A 25,919-nucleotide genomic window follows, 5' to 3' on the forward strand; every position below is an offset into this window, starting at 1 on the left:
ATCTTGTGAGGATGGAAAATGTTTGTAAAGCACCTAACAATCTCTGACATATAGTGGGTGCTATAAACATTAGCTATTGTTATCAGCAATAGCATTCCAAATACCATTCGTGTCTATTTTATTCACACACACACACACACACGTTTTATGATTTGCTAATTACTCGCTTTGTAAATCAGCTTTGTTTTGCTTTTAAAAAGGCAGTACTGAAAAACAGAAGAGATGGTGGGGTATCCTTACCTCCTTACCTATTAAGACTGGGTCAGGTTATCAGCTCAAGAAATTCAACTCCTATGTAGATAACCCCTACCTCTTACTTCACTAAGATCTTAAGCTTGGTTAGAAAATAATAAGCCACAATATTATCCTAAGATGTGGCAACTGTCAAGCATAAAAGTTAATTTTCTGAATATAAACTCAAGAAATAAATATCAGCATAATTCATCCCAATGAAAACAACAAAAAAATATAAACTTCCACAAGGTATAAATTTAGCCAAACAGATACCCTCATTTAATGAGGGTTTGATCTCTCATCAGTTTAAAGAGGAAAAAAAAGCATATTTCAAGACATGAAGCTCTGAGCAGACCTAATTTTAAAAGCAACAACTTCCAGAGTATATCCTTTAGTCATAACAAAGCCACGCTAATCCTTTTTAGTTCCTACATTTACACTTTTAAACAGAGACCTAAAGTCACAAAGACCACCCTGAGTCGCTTTAAAGAATCAACAAAATTATGTTTTCTGAGCAGAAATGAGGCAGAAAAAGTTAGTGGTATATTTTAGAAATCACTTCTACACTTTAAATCATCGTTTTCTGTCAAATCATCAGTTAATCAGAATATGAAATTAATCAGAACTATTTCCCCCCACATCCTGTTAAGCAATAATTTAATGTAGTCTTAGAAAACTTTGGAATTACACCAAATTATTTTCATTCCTAGAAGTAATGTCCAGAGGCAAACGTGGAACTTACTCAGACTTGCCGTCAGGGATTCTAAATCCGCCTTTAGGCCCGGAAGCTGCCGAAGCTGCTGCTGTAGCTCTATCAGGCTCGCCTGCTTCTTCTCCCAGTGCGCGGAGAGCACGACAACCTCGCTGTCAACCAGCTGCAACACGGAAGAGGCGGGGTAAAGTAAAACCAGACTGCAGGCACAGAGATTACAGCCAGCATGATGAGAGTTAGCCCACGTTATCTTCAAAAACCCTCCTTCTGAGTACAGACAGCAGGATACTACTCTAAAGAGACTGGAGCTGTTTTCTTTCTGAGAAAAGAACCACCTCAACATCCAGCGCAGAAAACATCAAATTACAGCTTTTATCAGTGCATCTTAACCCAGGAAACAGAAAGGTCAGCAGTGGCCTTAGAAGTCACTTCTAACTATACCCTATTTTTAAGTAAACCATGTATTTGAAAATTCAAATCTAGAAAAAATAAAAAACAGCCACTAACAACCGAAAAGAAAACAAACAAAAACAAACCCAAAACATAATGAATGGGTAATTATTTGTTTTACAAAAGGAATTCTTTTAAAAGAAAAGTTCCCTAATGCATTTAGAATATATTATGATTCAATTTACATTTAAACAGGAACACTCACTGCATAAAGTAAGATAAATGGTACTTGTGTACGGAGGAATTACTGAGGCAATTATCAATTCCAGAAAAAGGAGAAAAGGATTTATACTAACAAAGAAGACATTCAGAGGTGAAAGGCTCCCAACAGCAGGGCTGTGAGATGCCAGACTAGCCTAAAATAATTCTAACTTGTTTTCCTGAAAACTGTAAAGACAATGACAGAGAACGGTTTCTCCCAGACAATTTTGTTTTGGTTTTAACATGGTGAGAGAGGAAAGGACCTAGAATAAGACTTAGAAGGAGCATGGAGAGGTTATCTTTTGAAAACATCACCAATAATAAGCAAGAACTGTGAAAGATACCCATGTTTTGTACAATAAGGACTTCAAAATTCATAACAGAAGTATATTTGAATTTTATATGTAAAATCAGAGTTCATAGTTAACTTATATTAAAAAAGGGACAATTTACGCATCCCAAGATTAAGATTCTTCAAGAGCTGAAACATGAATACAACTGATTTTTACTGAATCTCACTAAAGAAAGAACTTTTAGAGGAATAAAAATATCAAAATAAGATACAAAATTATTTGCATGTGGCGCTAGATCATTTTAGCTTCTACATTTTAATATTCTAGGAATTCACAACATTAAAGTAAAAAAATTAAGCTACAATAAAGAGGTTAGAAAGCTGCCCTGTTTCCTCACATTATCCCCACTTCACGCACACCTCCCCATTGTTAGTCAGCCCACATTGGAGGGGTAACCACATCATCCCACATACAAGCCTCAGCTGAGCTGGGGAGGTGACACCAAGTGCTACTCCAAGTGCATGTCTCATTAATTTTGTATACTTAAAAATGCCCGTGCCAACCGGTTTTGTAAAGATCCTGAAGAGGAGTTTAAAAGATACTGAGCATTGCTAACAGACACAGCTGTGACGCAATAGTAAGGAAACTGGGCTTGAAACAAGGATCCGTGCCCATAGGGTTCATCTGTAATATCCAACAAGTTTCTACTGACCGCCCACTCTTTGCCCAGCACTGTTTCAGGTACTGGAGATACCATGGTGAACAAAAGAGAAAAAAAGATCCCTGCACTCTTGGTGCTTTAGTCTGGAGTAGGTCTCACAAATTTTCTTAACTGCAGTTTTTAAATTCTAAAAAAGAAAAAATAATTCCTGTATCACAGGGCTGAACTGATGATAAGAAAGATATTTTTCCTGGTACATGGCATATTTCTTAAAAAAGTTTGTTAAATCTTAATTACTCTGGTTAATTATGTTAAAAATTTGAAAAATCTAGAATAAACAATTTTTTAGATATGAACCATTTCTTACTGAAAAGTAAAGTGAAACATACTTAAGTATTAAAACTTAAGTACAGTATAGTTCATGTCTTCCACAAAATTGAAAATTATATTCTGTATATAGAATATAAGAAGCGTGCATAGAAAGAATATATCAGAATACATTAAAATACTATTTTAATTTAAAAGAATGGGATGTTGAATAGATTCTCAGAAATCATTATCAAGTATAATATAATAATACTAAAACATTTTGAGCATTTCTATGTGCCAGGCCCTGTGCTAAGCAACTTACATATATTACCTCATTTAACTACACAGCAACCTTGTAAACAGAGCAATATTACCACTTCCATTTTTACAGAAGAAGAAACCAAGGCACAATGAAGCTGAGTCACTTTCCCAAGGGCCACAGAGGACCTAGATTCAATCCCAGGGAATTTGACACTTAAGCCCATGCCCTTAATTGATATTCTAGGGATTGTGTATAAGGGGACATGAAAGGAAGAAGTGAAAAGCTAGCAAAAGAAAAGGTTCTGAAAAACTGTACTTCAACTTTACTTAATAAGAAATGAGCTGTCTCCAGAAGGCCAATTTTTCTCCTCCAAGTAAACAATTCTGAATAAATCCAGATTTAACACCAGGAAATTAAGTTTAAGTAGCAAAACAAACCCACAGTTTGTTGCCCGAATTACAAGTCGTTCCAAAATTCCTTCTGGTGGACACTGAAGTCAGGAGAACAAAGAAAAAGCAGGGATACAAGTAAATGGGTAACATTAGGACCTTACTTTGTATAAAACAGTTCTGTGTTTTGGGGGTACGTTATTTCATGTGATTTTCAAACAACTTTGGTAAGCGGTGTAAGTGGTGTTATACCATTTTATGTGTGAGGAAACTAAAAATAGAGAGACTCCGTTTATCTGCCCAAGGTCAAAATGTATTACTGCAGAAAGTAGGCATTCCCACACCCAGTACGGTTCACTTCCCACCACAGGCAGAAGAGATCCAACCTGGAACACAAAGAGAGTGAAGCATGCCTAATTTAAGCAGCTTACGCACCAAACTGTTAAAACATGAATCTTAAGAGTTCAATTTGAAGGCAAGGAAATATTTCACAGTAATAAAAATTATAAGCAAATAATGCACTGGAAGTCTAACTTAAAAAGGTGCCCTCAGAATCTAACCCCTAAGTCACTATCAATTATGTACTCATTTATATATTGCTAAGGGAGGAAAAAAAAAATCAAAAAACTTGTTAAAAAAGAAAAGAAAAAACAAAACTTGTGGAAAAAGTCTAGACAACAAAGTTACCATCGACCAAACTGTTTTCTAAGATATTGCTTTGAATTTTAAGACTATATAGTAAGAATTAGTTTTAAAGTAATTGAGTATAAAATAATTTGTCAAAGAAGACTGAATTGTCCTTAGGTATATTTGCCCTGGCAGGTTGATACTCTTTGGTTAAAGGCCACTAAAGACACATGAGCATGGCCTGACAAAACAAGCACATGATAAAACACTTTGCATGTTAAAGATACACATTTTAAATATTTACATGTCTCAACAATACGTCAGAGAGCTTTAAAATAAATTTTCATTTTTAAAGCTGAGAACTATATTTCTGGAAATCAACAGAGAGGCACTTTTGATCAGATATGGGTCTTAAAATAACCAAATACTCGACTATGAAAAAATGCAGCATTCAGCAACAGATCTTACAGGAAATTCTTTCTCCTATATATTTTATTATGAAACACTTCTTAAAATTAAAAAAATAATAATTTTTGTTAAAGCTCCTCTACAGGACTTCCCTGGTGGCGCAGCAGTTAAGAATCCTCATGCCAATACAGGGGACACGGGTTCGAGCCCTGTTCCGGGAAGATCCCATATGCCATGGAGCAAGCCACAACTACTGAGCCCAAGAGCCACAACTATTGAAGCCCGCACGCCTAGAGCCCGTGCTCCGCAACAAGAGAAGCCACCTCAATGAGAAGCCCACGCACCACAACGAAGAGTAGCCCCCGCTGCAACTAGAGAGAGTTCACGCGCAGCAACGAAGACCCAACAGCAGCTAAAAATAAATAAATAAAATTTTAAAAAAAAAACCTCCTCTACAGGATATGGTCTTCACTGAATATTGTGGGATTCATCCATGCTGATACATGTAGGTATAGTAGTTCACTAATTTTTCACTGCCATATGGTATTTGATTTTATGAATACTAATAATTTACTCTATAGGTGGACTTTGGGACTGTCTAAAGACGCAACAAAACCTGCTATAAACATTCTGGTACAAATCTCCTGTTGCACACATGCAATTTTCACTAGTTACCAATGTGTCTAAAGTATTGAGCTCCTCACCCCCTGGGGAGGCTCAACAGGGCTGGAGTAAGTAGACCTCCTCCAGCCTAGCCACCCCTCACTTCAAGTACTCTCATCTATTTGTTACATAATGAATAGATGATACCATGCCAATGTTATCTGCTGAAATGTGAGCCATACTAACATCCCCAGGGGAAAGCTTGGGACGCAATGCTACAAAATATCCCTAGGGGCCAAACTGTTGTTTGAAAGGTATGTGGAATTCCAATTTCCACTTCATGGAAGCTCATTTTTCTAACACGACTGTGCCGATGGATTTACACTCCCTAGTTCTAGCTGTTCCTCATCATGTTTCTTCTAAGGGACAACTGTCATCAGTGAATAATGACTGACTGCAGAGAAAATTCACGGCTTCTTAAATGTTTAATAATCTAACGAGTGTGAATTTGAGGTTTTCATTTGTATTTCCTTGACTACTAATCAATTTTGAACATTTTCACATTTACTGGTCCCCCATGTTTTTTCTTCGGTGTAATACCTGGTCATATCTTTTGCTCACTTTTTAATGGGTTATTGTTCTCTTTTTATTGGTTTGTAGAGGTTTTGCGTATGTTTTGAACACTAGTCCTCTGTTTTGTGAACTGCTTAACTTTTTCATGGTGTTGTTTGATGAACAGAAGATTTGATAAAAATTATCAATATTTTCATTTATGGTTGGTGCTTATTATGCCTTGTTGAAGAACTCTTTCTCTACCCTGAGGTCTTAGCTTTTCTACTATTTTCTAAAAGATTTATAATTTTTCCTTTCACATTTAAGTCTGATGGAGCCAAAATCTGAACCACGATCTTCCACTACTTTTTTTCAACATCACATTGGAGGTTCTACCCACTGTAAAAAGACCTGAAGAAAGACTGATAGGTTTTTGCTTCTTCCCTTCCATCCACACAAAACAACTCCCACCCCTGAACGCAAATTATTAGAATAAGAGGATTTAGCAAGATGATTGACCATGGGATCAAAATACTACAAGTCAAATACTGCAGGTTTTGGTAGATATTAGGACAAAAGTTAACTTCTATTAAAAACTTGCTAAAACGTTTTACTCTGAATAATTTTACTGAATGTATTTTCTGCATCTGACGATTATATATTTTTCTCTTTTAATTTGTTAACGTGGTCAACGGCGTACAAAAGATTTTCTGATGTCAAACCAACTTTATAATCCTGGAATAAATCTGGGGTGTTTATGCATGGCTGGATTTGGTCTGCCATCACAGCCATGTATACAGCAGGATGTCTCCCAGGTAGAATGCCTCTTGCTTATCATCCAACATTCACAGAACAAGCACATATACAAACACATATACAAAGTTTTGGCTAACAGTTATATAGGAAAACTTTACATTTAAGCTTGATACACATTCTAAAACAATGTGTGAGAATATTCTCAAATGAAATTTCAAATAACATTGGTAGAATACGAGAATCACAAGACGGTACAAGGAGCCCATCTACAAAGGAGAGGCAAGCCCTGCATACTGTGAGTGTTGAGAGGTCACGTTACTACACACGAGGCAGCTGTTTGTCAATGAGTGTATCACAGGTCTGGTAAGCAGAAAGCTATGTTTGAAGCACTTTACTTCCTAACAGATTGCTACCATCTATAGACGTTTTGCTGGTTATATATATATATTATAATATATTCTTAAATATATTTAAGAAAGTTGGTTGAGGGCTTTGGGTGGACATGTAACACATTATGACTTTTCCAATTTAGAATGTGACAAATAGGTTCCTGGATAGAGTGTTTGCACAGAACATCTGATTTCCAGAAATAGGTTACTGAAGTTAAGTGAGAGATAATGCTTCCATTTTGCTTATAATTTTTGTAACTGTATTCATGAATGGGAATGGACTCCAATTTCACTTTCTTATACTTCCCTTGTTGGGGTTCAGTATCAGTTATTCTAGCCTCATGAAATGAGCTGGGCAGTTTCCTCCTTTTTCACTTGCTGCAGGAGTTTGTCTAACATTGAAATGGTAGAGTCTCTGAAAGTTTGATAGAACTCTCCTATGAAACTTTGTGGACCTGGTGCTTTCTTAGTGAAAAGATTAATCACTAATACTGTTTCTTTAGTGGCTATAAGACTATTCAGGATTTGTACTGCTTTTAAAATTGGTTTTAGTAAAAATTTCCAGGGTTTTGCCATTTTGTCTAAGTTTTCAAATTTGTCATAGAGTTGTTCACAAACTCTTATCTTTTCACTCTGCTGTAGCTGCAGTTATATTCTTTAATTCTTAAAATTATTTATCCTTCTTTTCTTGATCCATATCACCAGACATCTACCTACCATATTTTATTAGTCTTTTCTAAGAACTTGTAGCTTTGTCTGGTTTCTATTGTATTCTTTATATTCTATTTAATTTACTTTTTTCATCTTTATTATCTCTTTCATTCTTCCTTCATGATTTATTCTGTTCTCTAATTCTTAGGTTAGATTAGCTCACTGACTTTCAGTCTAATTTTTCCCCTATAAAATTTCCCTCTAAGTAGTCTTTGGCAAATTATATAATTTATGTGTAGTAATTATTATAATTCAGTTCTATTTAAAAATTTTCAGTATTATTTCCTTCTTTGAACCATAAATTATGCATTATAAATTTTTTTATAGTTTAAAAAAAAATAAATTTATTTATTTTTGGCTGTTGAGTCTTCGTTGCTGCACGTGGGCTTTCTCTAGTTGCGGGGAGGGGGGCTACTCTTTGTTGTGGTGCGCAGGCTTCTCATTGCAGTGGCTTCTCTTGTGGCAGAGCACAGGCTCTAGGCACGTGGGCTTCAGTAGTGGTGGCACGCGGGCTCAGAGTTGTGGCTCACGGGCTCTAGGGTGCAGGCTCAGTAGTCGTGGCACACGGGCTTAGTTGCTCTGCAGCAAGTGGGATCTTCCCAGACCAGGGCTCGAACCCATGTCGCCTGCATTGGCAGGCTGATTCCCAACCACTGCGCCACCAGGGAAGTCCCAATGCATGATATATATTTTTAATTTGCAAACGTATGGAATTTTCAAAATTGTTTTCCTATACTGACTTCCAGCTTCATTTGCACCAGGATCAGAGAATATTCTGTATGACTTGATTTACATGAAACTTGTTGATTTACATGAAACTTGTTGAGAACTGCTTTGCGGCCCAGTACATGGTCAATTTTTATGTGTTCCAGGCGTGCTTTAAAGAATCTGTATTCTGTATTTGTTGGGGCACATTCTGTATTTGTCTATCTGGTCAAGTCTGTAAATCACTTTAGTCGCATGTCTTATATCCATATTTATTTTATTTGGGTTTTTTCCCTATCAATTAAGAGGAATGTATTAACATCCCCCCATTTTGATGATAGATTTATCCATTTTTCCTTATAATTTGACTTTTATATACTGAGACTTACTAGACACACAGGTTTAGACTTTTCCCCCTTAGGGAACTGAATCTTACAGAGTGATACTCTGTTTCCTATTTAATTCATTCTCATTATTCTAGTTTCTTCTACAGGTTTGAAAGATAAACACTATTTCTGTTCTTTAGTGGTTACCCTTGAAATTCTGCCCTCCGTATTTAACTTTAAATCTAAGGTTAATCAATATCTATACCCTCCCCATTAATAATGCAAGGGCTTTTAGAATACTTGAACTCTGATAATCTGCCTTCCAGATTGCATGCTATTCTTATCTAGCATTTTTGTTCTATCATTTTTAATTCCACAAACTAGATAACTGATAGAAATACATAGTCACTGTTTATATTTACCTATGGTTTACCATTTTCTTTGCTCACTATTCCTTCCTATACCTGAGACCTACCTTCCAAAATCATTTCTTTTATCCAGAAATACATTTTTTTAGAAGTTCCTTTATTGGACAACTGTTGATAGAAAACTATTTTTATCTGAAAATGTCTCACTTTGCCCTCATTCTTGACAACAGTTTGAGAAGTCTAATGGAAACTCATTCATTTGTAAGTGATCTATCTTTTCTCTTTAGTTACTTTGAGACCTTCTCTTTGTCTTTGGTGTTCTGTAGTTTCAACATGATATGTCTAGGTGTGGATAATTACTTACCTTGCTTGCTTGTAATACTTTTTGGATCTAAGGATTTACACATCTCATTTCTGGAAAATTCTCAGCCATTTACATTTTCCTACATTGTCTTTCCCTCATTCTCTTTCTAGATTATTAGATATATTAAGCTGAGCTATATGAAACTGTAATTTTACAGATCAAAAAGGTCTCATATTGGTAATCTTACTTGGTTCAACCTATAGACTTTTTATAACTATTTTCTATTAACTCCTCTTTCATATTTTCCATTTTCATATCTCAGAAATCCTTTCTGGGTAATGTCTGACTTTTATCTCCTACTTCAATGTACTCTTTCTTCAGCTATAGATACCTGCTGTTAAGCACATCCTTTGGGTTTTTAATCTCAATGACTTTTAAAAGTCATGTTTTAAAGTCATGTTTCATACTCTCTTATTCCTTACTCATTTTTCATCCATCTTTCATCTCTCTAAAAAATTTTGTATGTTCCTATTTAATTGTCTATATACAAGAGTGCAATATCTAAAGTGCCTTACAGGTCTAAATCTTACTCTTTGGTTCTAGTGACTCAAACTTTTGGTAATATATTTCTTTGTGTGTTTGCTAATCTTTGGCAGGGGAGAGGGGGTGGTTAGGGGATGAATCTGTGGGAATCTTGAACGGTCTGGGTTTACAAGTTTCATCCATGAAGAACTGGTATTTGTTTCTGTTGAGTGTCAAAGACACAGTCACCCGTAGCCCTTTCATTTCTTAAGTTAGTGGTTCCTTGATCATGCAGGAAGTATAAACTAGAGCCCAACACTCATGTGAGGCCAAGACCATATAAACAAATCCAAAATGGAGACTATATTTATTCCAAGGTGTTATGAAGACAAGTTTCCTTGTTGTCTCCTTTTGCCAACAAGTAGCTTTTCTTTTCTTATCTTTTTTCTTTTCTTTTTTTAAATGTCTTAGATTACCCTTTCACCAAGAGATGTAGTCACTTCAAATATCCAAGAGCTTTATGCAGGAGTCTCAGACTCAGTTCCCCATAGACAAAAATCTCCTATCACCTAAATCTCTAAAGCTTTTGTTTTACTATTTGACCCCAGCTTCCATGTTATTTTTTTAACCACTCTCATTTCAGTTCCCTGGTGTTTTTGTTTGTTTGTTTTCTGCCTTTAGGATTTCCTTTAATTTTTGTACACTTACTGCATTTAAAAATTAAAAAAAAAAATCTATCCAGCATTTAGGTGTTTTACACCTAAAGGGCTTTTCAAAGTATCTAGTCTGCCTTACTAAAAGAAATGTATAACCTTCCTTTTCAGTAATTTCTAAGAGAAACATTAATGTCTAAATTTTATCATATGTATTACCATGTTCTGTACATATAACTATTACAGCTTCACTAATTAGGTAAATGGTAAAGTCAGTCAGTCTAAATCAATTAAAAGTCAGAATCACAGAAGTGTTTTTAGAAAGAAATAACGTTTGACTGACATCAATAACACAGCGACTATATTTCATCTTGGCTAAAAAAGCTTTAGGTACATATACCAAATAATTTTAATTACAAGTCTCTTTTATTCATTATACACTCTATAGAGCTACAAAATAGGTTGTTCTTCTAAGTAATTGAGGTTGACTCCTGAGATTTTTATTTGCTAATAAGCAAATTAATGATTTTAAGTAGACTGAGCAAAGTTAAACTTTTGCCCTCCAAAAAAGGAATTCTTAAATAGTGAGTAGAAAGGAATGACATAATTTACATAAACTGCAAAGGTATCAGACTCAAATTCAAAGCATTATACCTGGATGAACCAAATATTTACTTGCGACTCTAGAATAAAAGTTACAAACTCTCTAAGCTAACTAAACTAAATTACTTGACTGAAAAATTATGAAAAAGTGCTTTATTTAGGGAGTTTCATAATCAACTACTAAATTTCAGATATCCTGCAAAACATTTTAACACAACTACAAATTTAATTTCTTAAAAACTAGCATTTAAGACTGCAAAAGGGTATTTTCCCCGTGAGTATAAGATTAGCCGATTCTTTACCTCGCCAGCACTTGCGCATTCCTGGGCTCTTCTGTGGAGTGCAGCCCATGTATCTTCATACCTAAGAAAAGCAAAAAATAATTCAAAATACAAACCACACATTAAAAAAATCCTACCTATGTATACGTAGGGCTGATTCATTTTGCTGTGCAGTAGAAGCTAACACAACATTGTAAAGCAACTGCACTCCATTAAAAATTAATTAATAAAAAAAATTCTACCTAAAAATGAACCTGTTACATCCTGTGGTGTCAGAAAGGAAAGCTCAAAAGATAATGGAGACACATTGTAAACACACAGAAGTCAACTTCAAGGGGCTTCCAATTGCCAAATGTGGGACAACCTGAGCAACAAAACAAATAATGGTAGAAACGGGTTATAACTCAGGGACTAAAACCAACAGCCATGAGTCCATAGTGATTAAGATAAACAACCGAAAGGGGCAGAAGGGAAAATTCTTCCTGACAGTAGAATTCCAATTAATAATGACAGACAAAATGAGAAAAATAGAAAATCACCGGGCTTCCCTGGTGGCGCAGTGGTTGAGAATCTGCCTGCCAATGCAGGGGACACGGGTTCGAGCCCTGGTCTGGGAAGATCCCACATGCCGCGGAGCAACTGGGCCCATGCGCTACAACTACTGAGGCTGCGCGTCTGGAGCCTGTGCTCCGCAACAAGAGAGGTCGCGATAGTGAGAGGCTCACGTACCGCGATGAAGAGTGGCCCCCGCTTGCCGCAACTAGAGAAAGCCCTCACACAGAGACGAAGACCCAACACAGCCAAAAATAAATAAATTAATTAATTAAATTTAAAAAAAAATAGAAAATCACCATTTGGTAAACACAATACTAATTATTTCAGGCAAGAATTCTAATAGATGCTAAAATTAGTGGGTGAGAGTATAAAGAGAAACAGGATATTTTCATAGTCTCTAAGTATCTCCCCACAGGATACTTATTAATTTAAAAGGGGGAAACAGTATTAAAGTGGAGAAACCTGGCAGACACTTCCTTAACCAAGTGGTCAATATTAACATCAACAGTAAGGAGACATATCAACATCATATGCCTACTGATACAATGCACTGGAGGACACATTCATTATTCTTCCGTTATTCTCACCATAAAAGCACTAACTTGAATTTAATCATGAGAAAACAGCAGATAAACCCAAACTGAGAGATATTTTGCAAAATAACTAGCCAGAAATAAACCCATGCATATATGGCTCAATTACTTCACAACAAAGGAGTCAAGAATATACAATAGGGAAAGGAGAGTCTCTTCAATAAATGGTGTAGGGAAAACTGGACAGCCACATACAAAAGAATGAAACTGGACAACTATCTTATACCACACCCCAAAATTAACTCAAAATGGATTAAAGACCTGAATGTAGTAGGACCTGAAACCATAAAACTCCTATGAAAAAACATAGGCAGTAAGCTCCTTGATATCAGTCTTGTGATGATTTTTTGGATCTGACACCAAAAGCAAAGGCAAAAAGAGCAAAAACAAACAAGTAGAACTACATCAAACAAAAAAGCTTCTACACAGCAAAGGAAACCATCTGAAATGGCAACCTACTGAATGCGAGAAAATACTTGCAAATCATACACGTAATAAAGAGTTAATACCCAAAATATGTAAAGAAATCATACAACTCAATAGCAAAAAACAATCTGATTTAAAAACAGGTAGAGGCTCTGAACAGATATTTTTCCAAAGACATACAAATAACCAACAGGACATGAAAAGGTGCTCACTTCACTAATCATCAAAAAGTGCAAATCAAAACCACAATGAGATATCGCCTCACCCCTGTTAGATGGCTATTCTCAAAAATACAGCAAATAATAAGTGTTGGTGAGGATGTGAAGAAAAGGGAACCCTTAGTATACTGTTGGTGGGAATGTAAACTGGTGCAGCCACTATGGAAAACAGTATGGAGGTTCCTCAAAAAATTAAAAATAGAACTACCATATGATCCAGCAATCCCACTCCTGGGCACATACCCAGACAAAACTGTAATTCGAAAAGACACATGCACCCAATGTTCACAGCAGCACTACTCACAATAGCCAGGACATGGGAGCAACCCCTCTGCCATTTGCAACAACATGGATGGACTTGGAGGGCATTATGCTTAGTGAAATAAGTCAGACAGAGAAAGACAAATACTGTATGTTATCACTTCTATATGGAATCTAAAAAATACAACAAATGAATGAACATAACAAAATAGAAACAGACTCACAGATGCCCAGAACAAATTAGTGGTTACCAGTGGGGAGAGTGACGAGGGGGAGGGGCAAGAAAGGGGTAGTGGATTAAGAGGTACAAACTACTATGTATGAAATAAGTACGCTACAAGGGTATAGCACAGGGAATATAGCCAATAATTTATAATAACTTTAAATGGAGTATAATCTATAAAAAGTTTGAATCACTATGTTGTACCCCTGAAACTAATATTGTAAATCAACTATACCTCAATAAAAAAATTTTTAAATAAATAAATAGAAAACAAAATAAACCTGAACTCATAGGTACAGAGAACAAACTGGGGGTTACCAAAGGCAGGGGGTGAGGGGTTGGGTGTGGCTGTGTGTGTGTGAGAGAGAAATGGGTGAAGGTGGTCAAAGGTATAAACTTGTAGTTATACATAACATACAGCATGGTGACTATAGTTAATAATACTATATTATATATTTGAAAGTTACTAAGAGAGTAAAACATAAAAGTCCTCATCACAAGAAAAATTTTTTAAACTATGTGTGATAATAGATGTTAACTAGATTTATTGTGGTGATTATTTTGCAATATATACAAATATTGAGTCATTTTGCTGTACACCTAAAACTAATATAATGTCATATGTCAATTATCTCTCAAAAAAAAGTTTAGGCTTAAGAAAAAAGAAAAAAGATCTCAAATCAACAATCTAACTTCACAACTTTAGCAACTAGAAAAAGAACAAACTGAACCTATAGCTGGCAGTAGGAAGGAGACAACAAAGAGAACTAAGAAAACAATTCCATCTACAATAGCATCAAAAAAATTTTTAGGAATTAACCAAGGAGGTGAATACTTGTACAATGAAAACTACAAAATATTGCTGAAAGAAATTTTAAGACATAAATAGATGGAAAGATATCCCACGTTCATGGAATGGAAGACTTAATATTGTTAAGATGGGGCTTCCCTGGTGGCGCAGTGGTTGAGAATCTGCCTGCCAATGCAGGGGACGCGGGTTCGAGCCCTGGTCTGGGAAGATCCCACATGCCGCGGAGCAACTGGGCCCGTGAGCCACAATTACTGAGCCTGCGCGTCTGGAGCCTATGCTCCAGAAGAAGAGAGGCCGCGCTAGTGAGAGGCCCGCGCACCGCGATGAAGAATGGCCCCCGCTTGCCACAACTAGAGAAAGCCCTCGCACAGAAACGAAGACCCAACACAGCCATAAATAAATAAAATTAAAAAAAAAAAATATTGTTAAGATGTTGTCAATAGCACCCAAAGTAATCTACAAACTCAGTGTAATCCCTATCGAAATCCCAATGGCATTCTTTGTCGAAGTAGAAAAAAATCCATCATAAAATTCATATGGGAGGTCAAGGGATCCTGAAAAGCCAAAACAATCTTGAAAAGAAGAACAAAGTTGGAAGACTCACACTTCTTGATTTCAAAACTTACTACAAAGCTACAATAATCAAAATCAAATAATAATCAAAACAGTGTGGCACGGGTATAAAGGGAGACATATAGGCCAATGAAATAGAGAGCCCAGAAATAAACACTTGCATGTATAGTCAAATAATTTTCTACAACTGTGCCAAGATCATTCAATGGGGAAAGGATAGTCTTTTCAACAAATACGCTAGGGTGCTGGGAAAAGTGGGTATCCCCATGCAAAAGAATGAAGCTGGACTCTTACTTTAACACCATATACAAAAATTAACTAAAAATGGATCAAAAAATCCAAACATAAGAACTAAAACTATAAAACTCTTTGAAGAAAACACGGAGAAAAGCTTCATGACATTAGATTTGACACTGATTTCTTGGATATAACACCAAAGGCACAGGCCACAAAGAAAATAGACAAATTGGACTTAATCAAAACTAGAAACTTTTGTGCATGAAAGAACACAATCAACAGATAAAAAGGCAACCAATAAAATGGGAGAAGATATTTACAAATCACATACCTGATAAGGGATTAATATCCAGAATATATAGAAAACTCCTAACACTCAACAACAAAAAACAACCCTATCCAAAAACAGGCAAAGGACTTGAATAGATATTTCTCTAAAGAAGATATACAAATGGCCAATAAACACATGAGAAACTCACCATCATCAGTCATTAGGGAAATGAAAATCAAAACCACAATGAGATACCACTTCATACCAATGAGAATGGCAAAAAAACCAACCAGCCAAACAAAAGACCCCCAAAACAAGTTTTGGTGAGAATGTGGAGAAATGGCAACCGGAGAAATGTGCACTGCTAGGGGAATGTAAAATGGTGCAGCTGCTATGGAAAACAGTATAGGGGTTCTTCAAAATATTAAAGTAGAATTACCATATGATTCCGCATTTCCTTTTTTCAGTATATAGTGCCAAAAAACTGAAAGCTGGGTCATGAAGAGATATCTGCACACCCACGTTCATAGCAGCATTGTTTACAATAGCCAAAAAATGGAAGCAACCCAAATGTCCATTAATGGATGAATGAATAAGCAAAATATGGTATATTCATACAATGGAATATTATTCAGCCTTAAAAAGGAAGGAAATTCCTTTGAATTATTGGTGATCATTTTGTAATGTACAGAAATATGGAATAACTATGTTGTGCACCAGGGACTAACATAGTTTTGTAGATCAATTATACTTTAAAAACAAGCAAGCAAACAAACGAATAGAAAAAGAGATCAGATGTGTGGTTACCAGAGGCAGTTGGGCGGGGTGTGGAGGGAGGGGAATCGAATGAAGGCAGTGAAAAGGCACAAACTTCCAGTTTGTAACATAAGTAAGTACCAGGGATATAATATACAACACGATGAATATAATTAACACTGCTCTATGTTATATATGAATGTTGTTAAAGTCTAAGAGTTCTCGTCACAAGGAAAAAAAATTATTTTTCTTTTATTTTGTATCTATATGAGATATGGATGTTCACTAAACTTACTGTGGCAATCATCTCATGATGTATGTAAGTCAAATCATTATGTTACAATACCTTAAACTTATACAGTACTGTATGCCAATTATATCTCAATAAAACTGGAAGACCAAAAAGGAAGAACTTCTAACAAGCTACATGGATGAAACTTGAAAATATTATGTTAAGTGAAATAAGCCAATCACAAAAAGACAAATACCGTATGATGCCACTTATAAGAGGTACCTAAAGTAGTGAAATTCATAGAAAGAGAAAGTAGAATGATGGCTGCCAGTGGCAGACGTTTGCAAGATGAAAAGAGTTTTGGAGACTGGATGCACAACAATGCAAATGTACTCAGTAGTAGTGAATTGTACACCTAATAATGGTTACGATGGCAAATTTTATGCTATATGTATCTTACACAATTTTTTAACAATTAAAAACATTTTATGATTTAGGTTATCTGCTATTTAAAATGGTCTTTCCTCCACTCAATACTAGTTCCAAAGAGAAAAGACTGTACTTCAGGGCAATGAATAGACACATTCCAGACATTCCTGTGGCTGCAAATTTTTCATGTTAAGTCCCCAAATGCACCCCATTTCCCAAAACTACCATACACATAAGTCTACACATCTAAAGTAAATCTTTCAATGAAGTTCTTTCAACTAAATCCTTAGATTAAAAAAATAAAGATAACATGCAAACAGAACACCACTGATTAATTTTTTACTATATCTCCTTTCATGTTCCTCAACATGTTCACTTATGTTCCTCACTCAACAAAACCAAGCAGGAAATTAATGTCAAATTAAGCACTCAGAGAAGAAAAATCCCCAGAGTTAGAAACCATAAAAAGAAACTGAATAAAAAGCTAGAAAAGAGAAAGCAAAATGTAGGTATAGGTGATTGTGTCCTAACACAAGCTGATAAGGCAAAGGAGCATACCCTCTACTGCACACATGGCTACCACTTATCCATCAGATGCCATGTTACGGGCTACAGAAATGCATATAACAACACATGCAAACCATATACTTATTTTTATAACAGCTTTATTGAATTTTGATACACCATAAAACTAATTTTTTTTTTTTTTGGCCGCACCATGTGGCATGAGGGGATCTTAGTTCCCCAACCAGGGATCAAACCTGCACCCCCTGCAGTGGAAGCTCAAAGTTTTAACCACTGGACTGCCAGGGAAGTCCCAAAATTCATGCTTCTAAAGCGCATAATTCAGGACTTCCCTGGCGGTCCAGCAGTTAAGACTTCGCCTTCCAACGCAGGAAGTGTGGGTTCGATCCCTGGTTGGGGAGCTAAGATCCCACAAGCCTCTCGGCCAAAAAACCAAAACATAAAACAGAAGCAGTATTGTAACAAATTCAATAAAGACTTTAAAAAAGGTCCACATCAAAAAAAAAAATCTTATAAAGTGCATAATTCACAGTATATTCACAGAATTAGTTGGGACAACTATCACCACTAATTCCAAAATATTTTCATCACCCTGAAAAGAAACCCCATATCCATTAGCAGTCATTACTCATTCCCCTCTCTCTTCCAAACCCTGGCAAAATTATCTTTCCATCTTTATGGATTTGCCTATTCTGGACATTTCATATAAATGGAATCATACACTATGTGCCATTTTTGTTGATTCCTTTCATTTAGCATAATGTTTTTAAGTTTCATCCAAGATGTAGCACACCTCAGTACTTCATTCCTTTTCATGGCTGAATAATATTCCGTTGGATGGAGATATGAAATTTTGTTATTCATTCATTGACTGATGAATATTTGCACTGTTTCTACTTTTTGGCTATTATGAATAATATTGCTTTATGAATGATACTGCTATTATGCACATTTGTGTACAATTTTTTATGTGGACATAAGTTTTCAATTTTCTTGGTGTGAAACTGCTAGGTCACATGGTAATTCTACTTTTAACTTTTTGAGAAACTACCAAACTGTTTTGCAGTGATTTTATAATCCCACCAGCAGAGCATAAGGGTTCCAATTTTTCCACATCACTGCCAACACTCATTATTGTTTGTCTTTTTCATTATAGCCATGCTAGTGGGTATGAAGTGGTATTTCATCGTAGCTTTGGTCTGCACTTCCCTGATGACTAACGATGAGAATTTTTTCATGTGCTTATTAGCCATTTGCCTATCTTTTTTATGGAAATGTCTGTTCAAATCCTTTGCCTATTTCTTCACTGGATTGTCTTTTTACTGTTGAGTTATAAAAGTTATTTATACATTCTAGATACAAGTACCTCAACAGATGTATAATTTGCAAATATTTTCTCACATTCTGTGGATTGTTGTTTCACTTTCTTGATAGTGTTCTTTAAAGAGCAAAAGTTTTTAATTTTGATAAAGTCCAATTTATCTTTTTTTTCCTTTGTTACTCATGCTTTTGATGTCATCTAAGAAAATCACGTATTTTAATATTAATCTGCACATCAATAGAAATGGATTGGAGAAGAAATGGTAAAAAATTAAGAATCAAAGTAAGAAAATTATTGGGGACTCAAATCCAGAATTGATTTTCTTGCAACAAAGAAACCACAAACATAATACATGCACATGATAAAGTTATTGATTAGTAAACACAACAGTGATCAATATGCTCAAAGTCTGAATGGCCTTTGTATTAATCAGTGAAATGCAAAAGCCCCTCAGGAACACAAATAAGGAAATAATTTCCAACCTCCTTGTTAAGGTAAAATTTAGTTGTTTTAAGGTTTCTATCTATAAAGTTATAAAATACTTTTAGACAATAGTCAGAAGTATAACCTTTTTATTTAAATGAAAACACTTACCTGCTAAGTAATTCTAGTCCAGCAGAGCACTTTGGCAAATACGGAACAGTCCTGCCAAAAGAAACACTTATTTTATTAAAAACTGCTGCTGATTTAGGCCAACTTAAAAAAAAAGTTACATATAATAATTTTGATGCTGTCAATCATAATGTGGAATATTTTTAAATCACTAATGACAACTGATCTAAACTTTTAGAAAAATGTATTGTTATTCCAAAGTTAATATACTGCAATATACTATCAACCATCACTTTGCCCTGTAGATTTTTAGCACACAATAATAAGCACTTTAATAGAATGTTAGCTAACAAGAAATTTTTTAAAAAGCTCCTCATCTCTAGGTTTAAAGTGAAATTTGGTCATGTGCTTTACTTTATTAAAAAACTGAAAAAACTGCACAAATTATACTAGTGTTTTCTTATAAAACAGATAACACAGCTAAAGAGGCTCACTTGCCAAGTACTGTTTCATTATCAATCTGCTTCTCAATAATGGAGAACTTTTACTGTGCTCTTAATATACAAATAAAAATGATTAATTGTGATCAAATAGCTATTGACTGTCATGGAGTAAACCAATTACACGTCACCATTTTTTCAACCATTTTACAATTTTATCAGAAAAATTTCCAGTGTTACAAAATTTAGAATCAATAAATTGTTTAGTCACATGCATTCAACAGATATAAAATCCATTAAAGTAATAATACTATCATTACTACAACCAAAAGTTGTATGAAATTTAAGTCATAGTAAATTAAATCAGCACAAGCTTACCTAGGTTTGTTTTTTACTTTAGCTTCTCTTGACTTGTCACTTAAAGTCTTCAGCCTATAATTCAACAAGTATAAAATATCATATTTTTACAGCTTAAGAGATATTTTTCAAATGCAAATTTCACTGTAAGTAAAACTTTGGGTTGGATAAGCTAATTTTTTTTTTTTTAGCAAGAATTAAGCACCTCTACAGACAACAAATATTTGTTTACTATATATCAGACACCACAAATGGAAAATTTGTAGCAAATATTTTTATATTTTTCTTGCCCCAAATCCCTTTTCTAGAAACACTTCCTAAATATATATAACTGGACTAGAAAACCTCACTACTCTGGCAACATCAGAAAAAAAAAAGTGGTCTCCATAGGTGAACTTGATCGGCAACAAAGGTATCTAAGCAGCACATTTTTAAGTAGATAACTATGCCAGGCACTAAGTGCCAACATTCTGAGAAATTTTAGCTATTGATAAAAGGCTTTCTAAAATACATTACAAACCTCCTTCATTAAAGAGGTCTTGGTACATTCTATTGAACATTTTCTGATAACTCGGCATCATTATCATGAATACCACTGACTGCATTTCGTGGCAAAACAGTACTCTCCTTAGATGTTTCTGAACTAGGAATGTCTCTTCGTTTACCAACTCGAAACCAATCTAAAGAGGTTTTCTGAGTTTGTTCAGGATCCTACGTCTATTTCTTCAAAATTTAAATTTTCCATCTCTACCATTGGTCATCTGGTATCAGCTACCACTTACTGCTTCTGCTAGCTATTTAACTATAGCAGCCTACTCCCCTTCTATTTGCTTTTTTAAATTATTGGGCTGGGAAACATAAATGGGCTAGAAATGCATATGTAAAATAAAATTAAACAGGCTCTTCTATATATAAAATATGAAGTTCATAAACTTCATACAATGTTTTTTCACTTCACCAGCCCATTTTTTACCTACCTTTAACTGTGGACTCTGTATCATATAACAGACTGCCAAAAAGCAAATGCTAAATTATGAGATAATCTCACATAAAATGAGATATGTGGACATGTTTTTCTTAATCTGATTACTTCCACAAATATTCATTTCTAAATAGAGTCTGAAGCATAGGCCACAGTACCCCAGCTAGCTCCACGAAGCCTTTGTAAAGCTAGACACAGGTGCTCCTTTCTCAAGACACTTTACTGCACTCAGTCAGAAACTGTCCTAGCATACAAGCTGACTCTCCTATGAATGTCCCAACCCTTTGTTGTGCACAGCTGTACGTGCAAGCCCTGACAGAGGATTACAACTTTTTGGTCAATAATGCCTGGCTTAAAACCAGAAAGGGACTTCTAGTGTCAAGTCATTTTTTTTAACAAGTTGCAGTGTCAATTTCATACTAAGATTTTTTTTTTTTTGATGTGTTCACTTACTTTAATAACACTACATTTACCACGTTATCACCATGGAATGTAAATTCAGGTTAGACAAGAGAATTTCACAAGTACAACAAAGCATTCTGTAGTATACCAAAGTTTGTCTAATGTCTGACCAAACCAGCTTGCTCATAAATCACTTCCATTATAGGCAATTTATTTAGTTTAACATTTATGATTCTTTCAGAGAAAATAAACAGACTGCACACATTTAAAAAGTATTTTTCATTTACCTTTGCATTAGCACTTAAAATACACACTTCTATTTCAAAATGCCATTTAAAAATTATTCTAATATAACAGCAGCAAACTATAATTCTGCAATTACAAAACAGCTAAATGGGGATCTACAGTTAAGTTATTCTCATGTTTACAACTATGATTCTGAAACAGATACTACTTCAAAGCAGCTGTTACCAAACACACACATAGTTGCTGGGAGGTTTATAATGTTGTATTCTGTGCACTGTTCTGAAAGGGTTCTTCAAGAGCTAACCAGACCTTAAAAACAGTACTCAGTCCACAAGGCAGTCAGAAAGAGTTAAATTAACTGGGGTAAATAGGATTCCTACATTACATCAAAAGCATATGATATTCTGCAGCAACTGGGAGCATTTTCAGGTTTGGCATGTTGTCCTCTTTACAACTAATTTTATCAGAAGAGTTTAAGAAGGTGGACATTGTACCACTATCAAGTGCATTTAAAAGTGACATGTTTTTGTGCTAATCTGACTCCCCTGAATGACCTAGCTAGTGAACTAGTCGCTAGGCAAATCAAGCCTGAAAGAAAGGAAGCCAATATTCAAATTACCATGTTATTGTCTGACCCACAGAATTTATTTTCAACATAAACATATAACCTCAATATGAGATGTCTAACTAAAGCAAGCACCACCAAGACCAAGACAGCATCTCCTCTTCTAAGGTTTAGGTTTTGCCCAGAATTCTTGATACATGGAATAGCCCATACCAAGAGTCATTGCTCCCACAACAAAGCCTTGGGCTGCCACACGCATGTGGATCAGGTGAAGAGACATTTTAGTATTGCCCCTGCTCTTCAATTTATATAATCCATATGCAACGACTGCTGCAAAACCTGCCAATCCAATGGGGACAAATGGTGCCTCTCTAGCTTTTCGGATAAGCTTAGATCCCTGACCTTCATCATATGAAGAAAGAGAAACATCTGTGTCACCTGACATAGTGATTGAAGAATCTTCAGACAACAGCACGACGTCGCAGGCTCCAACCGGCTTCACTAAGATTTTTTTATATTGTTCTATGTTCTTTTTCAAAAACTAAAATATTGATGAGATCAATTCCAATACAATGTTAAAAAGACTTAGCAATCTCTTTAATAGAAAACTATTTGTATATATCTCTCCAGATGAATTGAATTTAAAAAGTCTAACCTGTCCCAGAAAAACTATATAAATTTTCAAGCTTAGCTTGGAAACTAGTAAATCTGGTTTAAACTAAGATTAAGCAACAGCTAGGGAAAGGTATTTTGATAGCCAGTGAACCATTTCCACTCCAAAAGCTGAGAAAGGCACTTAGTTGTGACATCCGAGGTAGAATTATACTAGGATAGGCAGACACAGTAGTGCATTATACTCAAAACGATTCTAGTATTATATTCAGTGATTTAGGACAATTCCATATCGTTAGGTGTTACAAGGATATTGAAAGCTCACTGCTAAGACCCTCTTTGGACCATTCATTATAGGACCTAGCAAATCTTTAGGTCAGTATTTCAAGTATTTATTTCTGAAAAAAATGTTAAATTTCTCAATTGTAAGATATCAAATGTGAGGTTCTCCTCTACACTTCCCCAAAAGAAAGAAAGAAAAAAAATAGTTTGTAATAAAAGAGAAAGGAGGAAGCTTACAGGGAGCTGAAAATAAAATTGCTGGGAGGTCAGTAAGAGCTTCCCCAGGTGGCTCCTTAACAACCACCTACTTTAAAAATTGGTCTTTAACCAAATGTAATGTGTGGAACTTATCTGATGTGGATTTGATCAACTGTAAAAAGACATTTCTAAGAACCAGGAAATTTGATTATGGACTGGATAATTGATAATATCAAAGAATTAGTGTTAATTTTGCTAGGTATGATAGTGGCATTGCATTTATGTAAAGTCTTTTTTTTAGAGATGAAAACTGATGTATGAGAGATGTAAGAGCTTAGTCTGAGGTTTACTTTATAAATAAGGGAGAGACAAAGCAAATGTGGTAGTAGTTGACAACTGCTGAATCTGAATAATGAATATATGGGACTAACTGTGTTATTCTATTTTTGTATATGTTTAAAACTTTGTAAGAAAAAGTTTTAATAACAAAAAAAAGTATTTTATATATTCATCTTTTCTCATCACACCTTCTCCATATAAATCATCAATATGCCAAAATTCAGAATAGAAACTGCTGTAGAAAACAAAGTAGCAAGAAGAAAGTTGGAAACAGTGAAGAAAGTTCAGGAGAGAAAAAGATAAAATAAGATTAATAGTCAATGTAACACTTTAAGTCGAAAAAAAATAAGGTCAGACCCCCAAAAAAGCAAAACAGTCCTTTCTAAAGTATATACTCAAAACCCAGAATTCAACTGAAAGTAGCTTACCATTTTTATTTGGGGATAACCCTATTTAAGTTTCTCACAGTGAGTCTGTGCTGGAAACAACCCGCTAATAAAGTCCCACCATGTCTTGACACACTGAGAAGGAAATACTGATCTGAGTGAAATGCCCAGTTTCCTAAACCATAAAATAGGAGTATTGTACTGACCATAATGATTTGCCACAAGAAGTAAAGGAAATATGACTTTGGCAGCAAACTATAATTGTAAATTATAAAGCCAATTCAAACAAAAAGTATAATACAAACTATCTCCAAATTTAGTAAAAATTATCTCCATCAAGAAAGGTAAGAAGCTATGTACATTACAGGGCCAAAGTAAAATAAAGTAGAGGTCCCCCAATGCACCAGTTCCCATAAAAGCCTTCTCCACCGTTCCTAATCTTCTTCACAATACCGTATACCCCCAGGGAGACGTGAGTACTGCTGTGTGAGAATATTAATATACAGACTTCTAAGTGAGCCACCTGACAATTATTTTCTACCCGAAGCAACTAATGCACACTTCAGAGCTCAAAGCACTTACCTTCAAATTCATAACACCACAATATTTTATTTTTAGATTGCTGCAAAGACTTACCTTAATTTGACCCCAGCACATTTATTTTTTTAAGCTTTACAGAAAATACTAAGATGGAGGCATCTTACTACGAAACGGGGATAACTAGCAAAACTGCTTAGACAAAAAGTTTAAAAAGTAGTTACACAGCATGAGAGGCGGAGCACGACACTGACTGATGAGCAGGAAGTGTGCTCCCTGGACCTGACTCGATGGCATGAGGGACCTTGACGGCATTCCATTTATCCTCACTTCAATTTCCTACTCATCTAACCCCATCAGCGATTATGAAAGGTGAGGATGGCTGCTTTAAAACACCACAAAATGTATTAATTAGCATATTTTGTCCTTTAAGGCTCATTTTCATGTCTCCATTATTCCGACTTTAAATTCTGTTTATGAATAAAAATCCAATCTATTATATTTTCCCGTTAATGTTTATCATTTTTTCTTTTTTAAAGCCAAGATCAGGAAACACGAAAGCATTAACCATACCTAAAAGTGCACGTGACCCCAAAAAGCTCTGAATGCTGAGAGATTCACACAAAAGCCACAGAGACTCAGGAAGGGGAGAGAGGACTATAGCCTATCTCTATCCTAATCACCCCCAAACACACCACTTCGGTCCTGACCTCTCTCCTGAGTGTTTCATAAATTTCCAGCTGCTTCTTGGACCTCATAGCACATTCAGTCAACTACTCCTTCTCTCTCAAAACTACTCAACTTCTCTCCTGTTGGTAAATGACATCATTATCTAAGATACTCCAAAATTAACATCCTCAATTTCTCCACCTTTTTCACTTCCTAGTCTCACTTTTTATGAAATCGACCAGTGCCTGTCATGTCAGGACTATTCCCTCCTTCAATTTCTATTCTCTCTCGCCTGCCCCCTAATTATAGCCTTCTTAATACTCTCTCTGTTCCCCATCTCTAATCCTCCCATCACATCGCCTCCCAAATTATTCTTCCAGAAATACAGGTAGGCTCAGGCCGCTCCCCTCCACAAAAACCTTCAGAAGATTCAGTCAACCTAAAAATAAGCAAGACCACCCTATATAAGATAGCAACCCCCCACCCCAAAACCCCTTAACCTGCTTTATTTTTAGCAACAGTACTTATGACCTTCTAGATATTCTGCCTCCTGCCAGTAGAATGAGCGCAGGGACATTATTTGCTGTCCGGTGTATGCATTC

The 25,919-nt window shown here is 35.4% G+C and overlaps 1 protein-coding gene and 1 pseudogene across 3 annotated transcripts in view; both read right to left on the reverse strand.

Annotated features, from left to right (window-relative positions):
• DTNBP1 (dystrobrevin binding protein 1) overlaps positions 1–25,919 on the reverse strand; it is a 120,753-nt gene that overhangs the window by 86,477 nt on the left and 8,357 nt on the right. For both annotated transcript variants that reach the window (XM_082415248.1, XM_082415247.1), the window contains exons 2-5: positions 20,121–20,174; positions 19,345–19,395; positions 11,341–11,401; positions 977–1,109 (exon numbers count right to left, since the gene is read on the reverse strand). In XM_082415248.1, coding sequence (XP_082271374.1) covers positions 977–1,109; positions 11,341–11,401; positions 19,345–19,395; positions 20,121–20,174 — 299 coding nt within the window. The remainder of the gene's footprint in view (positions 1–976; positions 1,110–11,340; positions 11,402–19,344; positions 19,396–20,120; positions 20,175–25,919) is intronic.
• LOC309638844 (HIG1 domain family member 1A, mitochondrial pseudogene) lies at positions 21,522–22,806 on the reverse strand (annotated as a pseudogene). Its single transcript has one exon. The product of its transcript is annotated as an HIG1 domain family member 1A, mitochondrial pseudogene (transcript).

Source organism: Balaenoptera physalus, assembly GCF_965194825.1.
Source record: "Balaenoptera physalus genome assembly, chromosome: 11".
In the NCBI taxonomy this organism is placed as follows: Eukaryota; Metazoa; Chordata; class Mammalia; order Artiodactyla; family Balaenopteridae; genus Balaenoptera; species Balaenoptera physalus.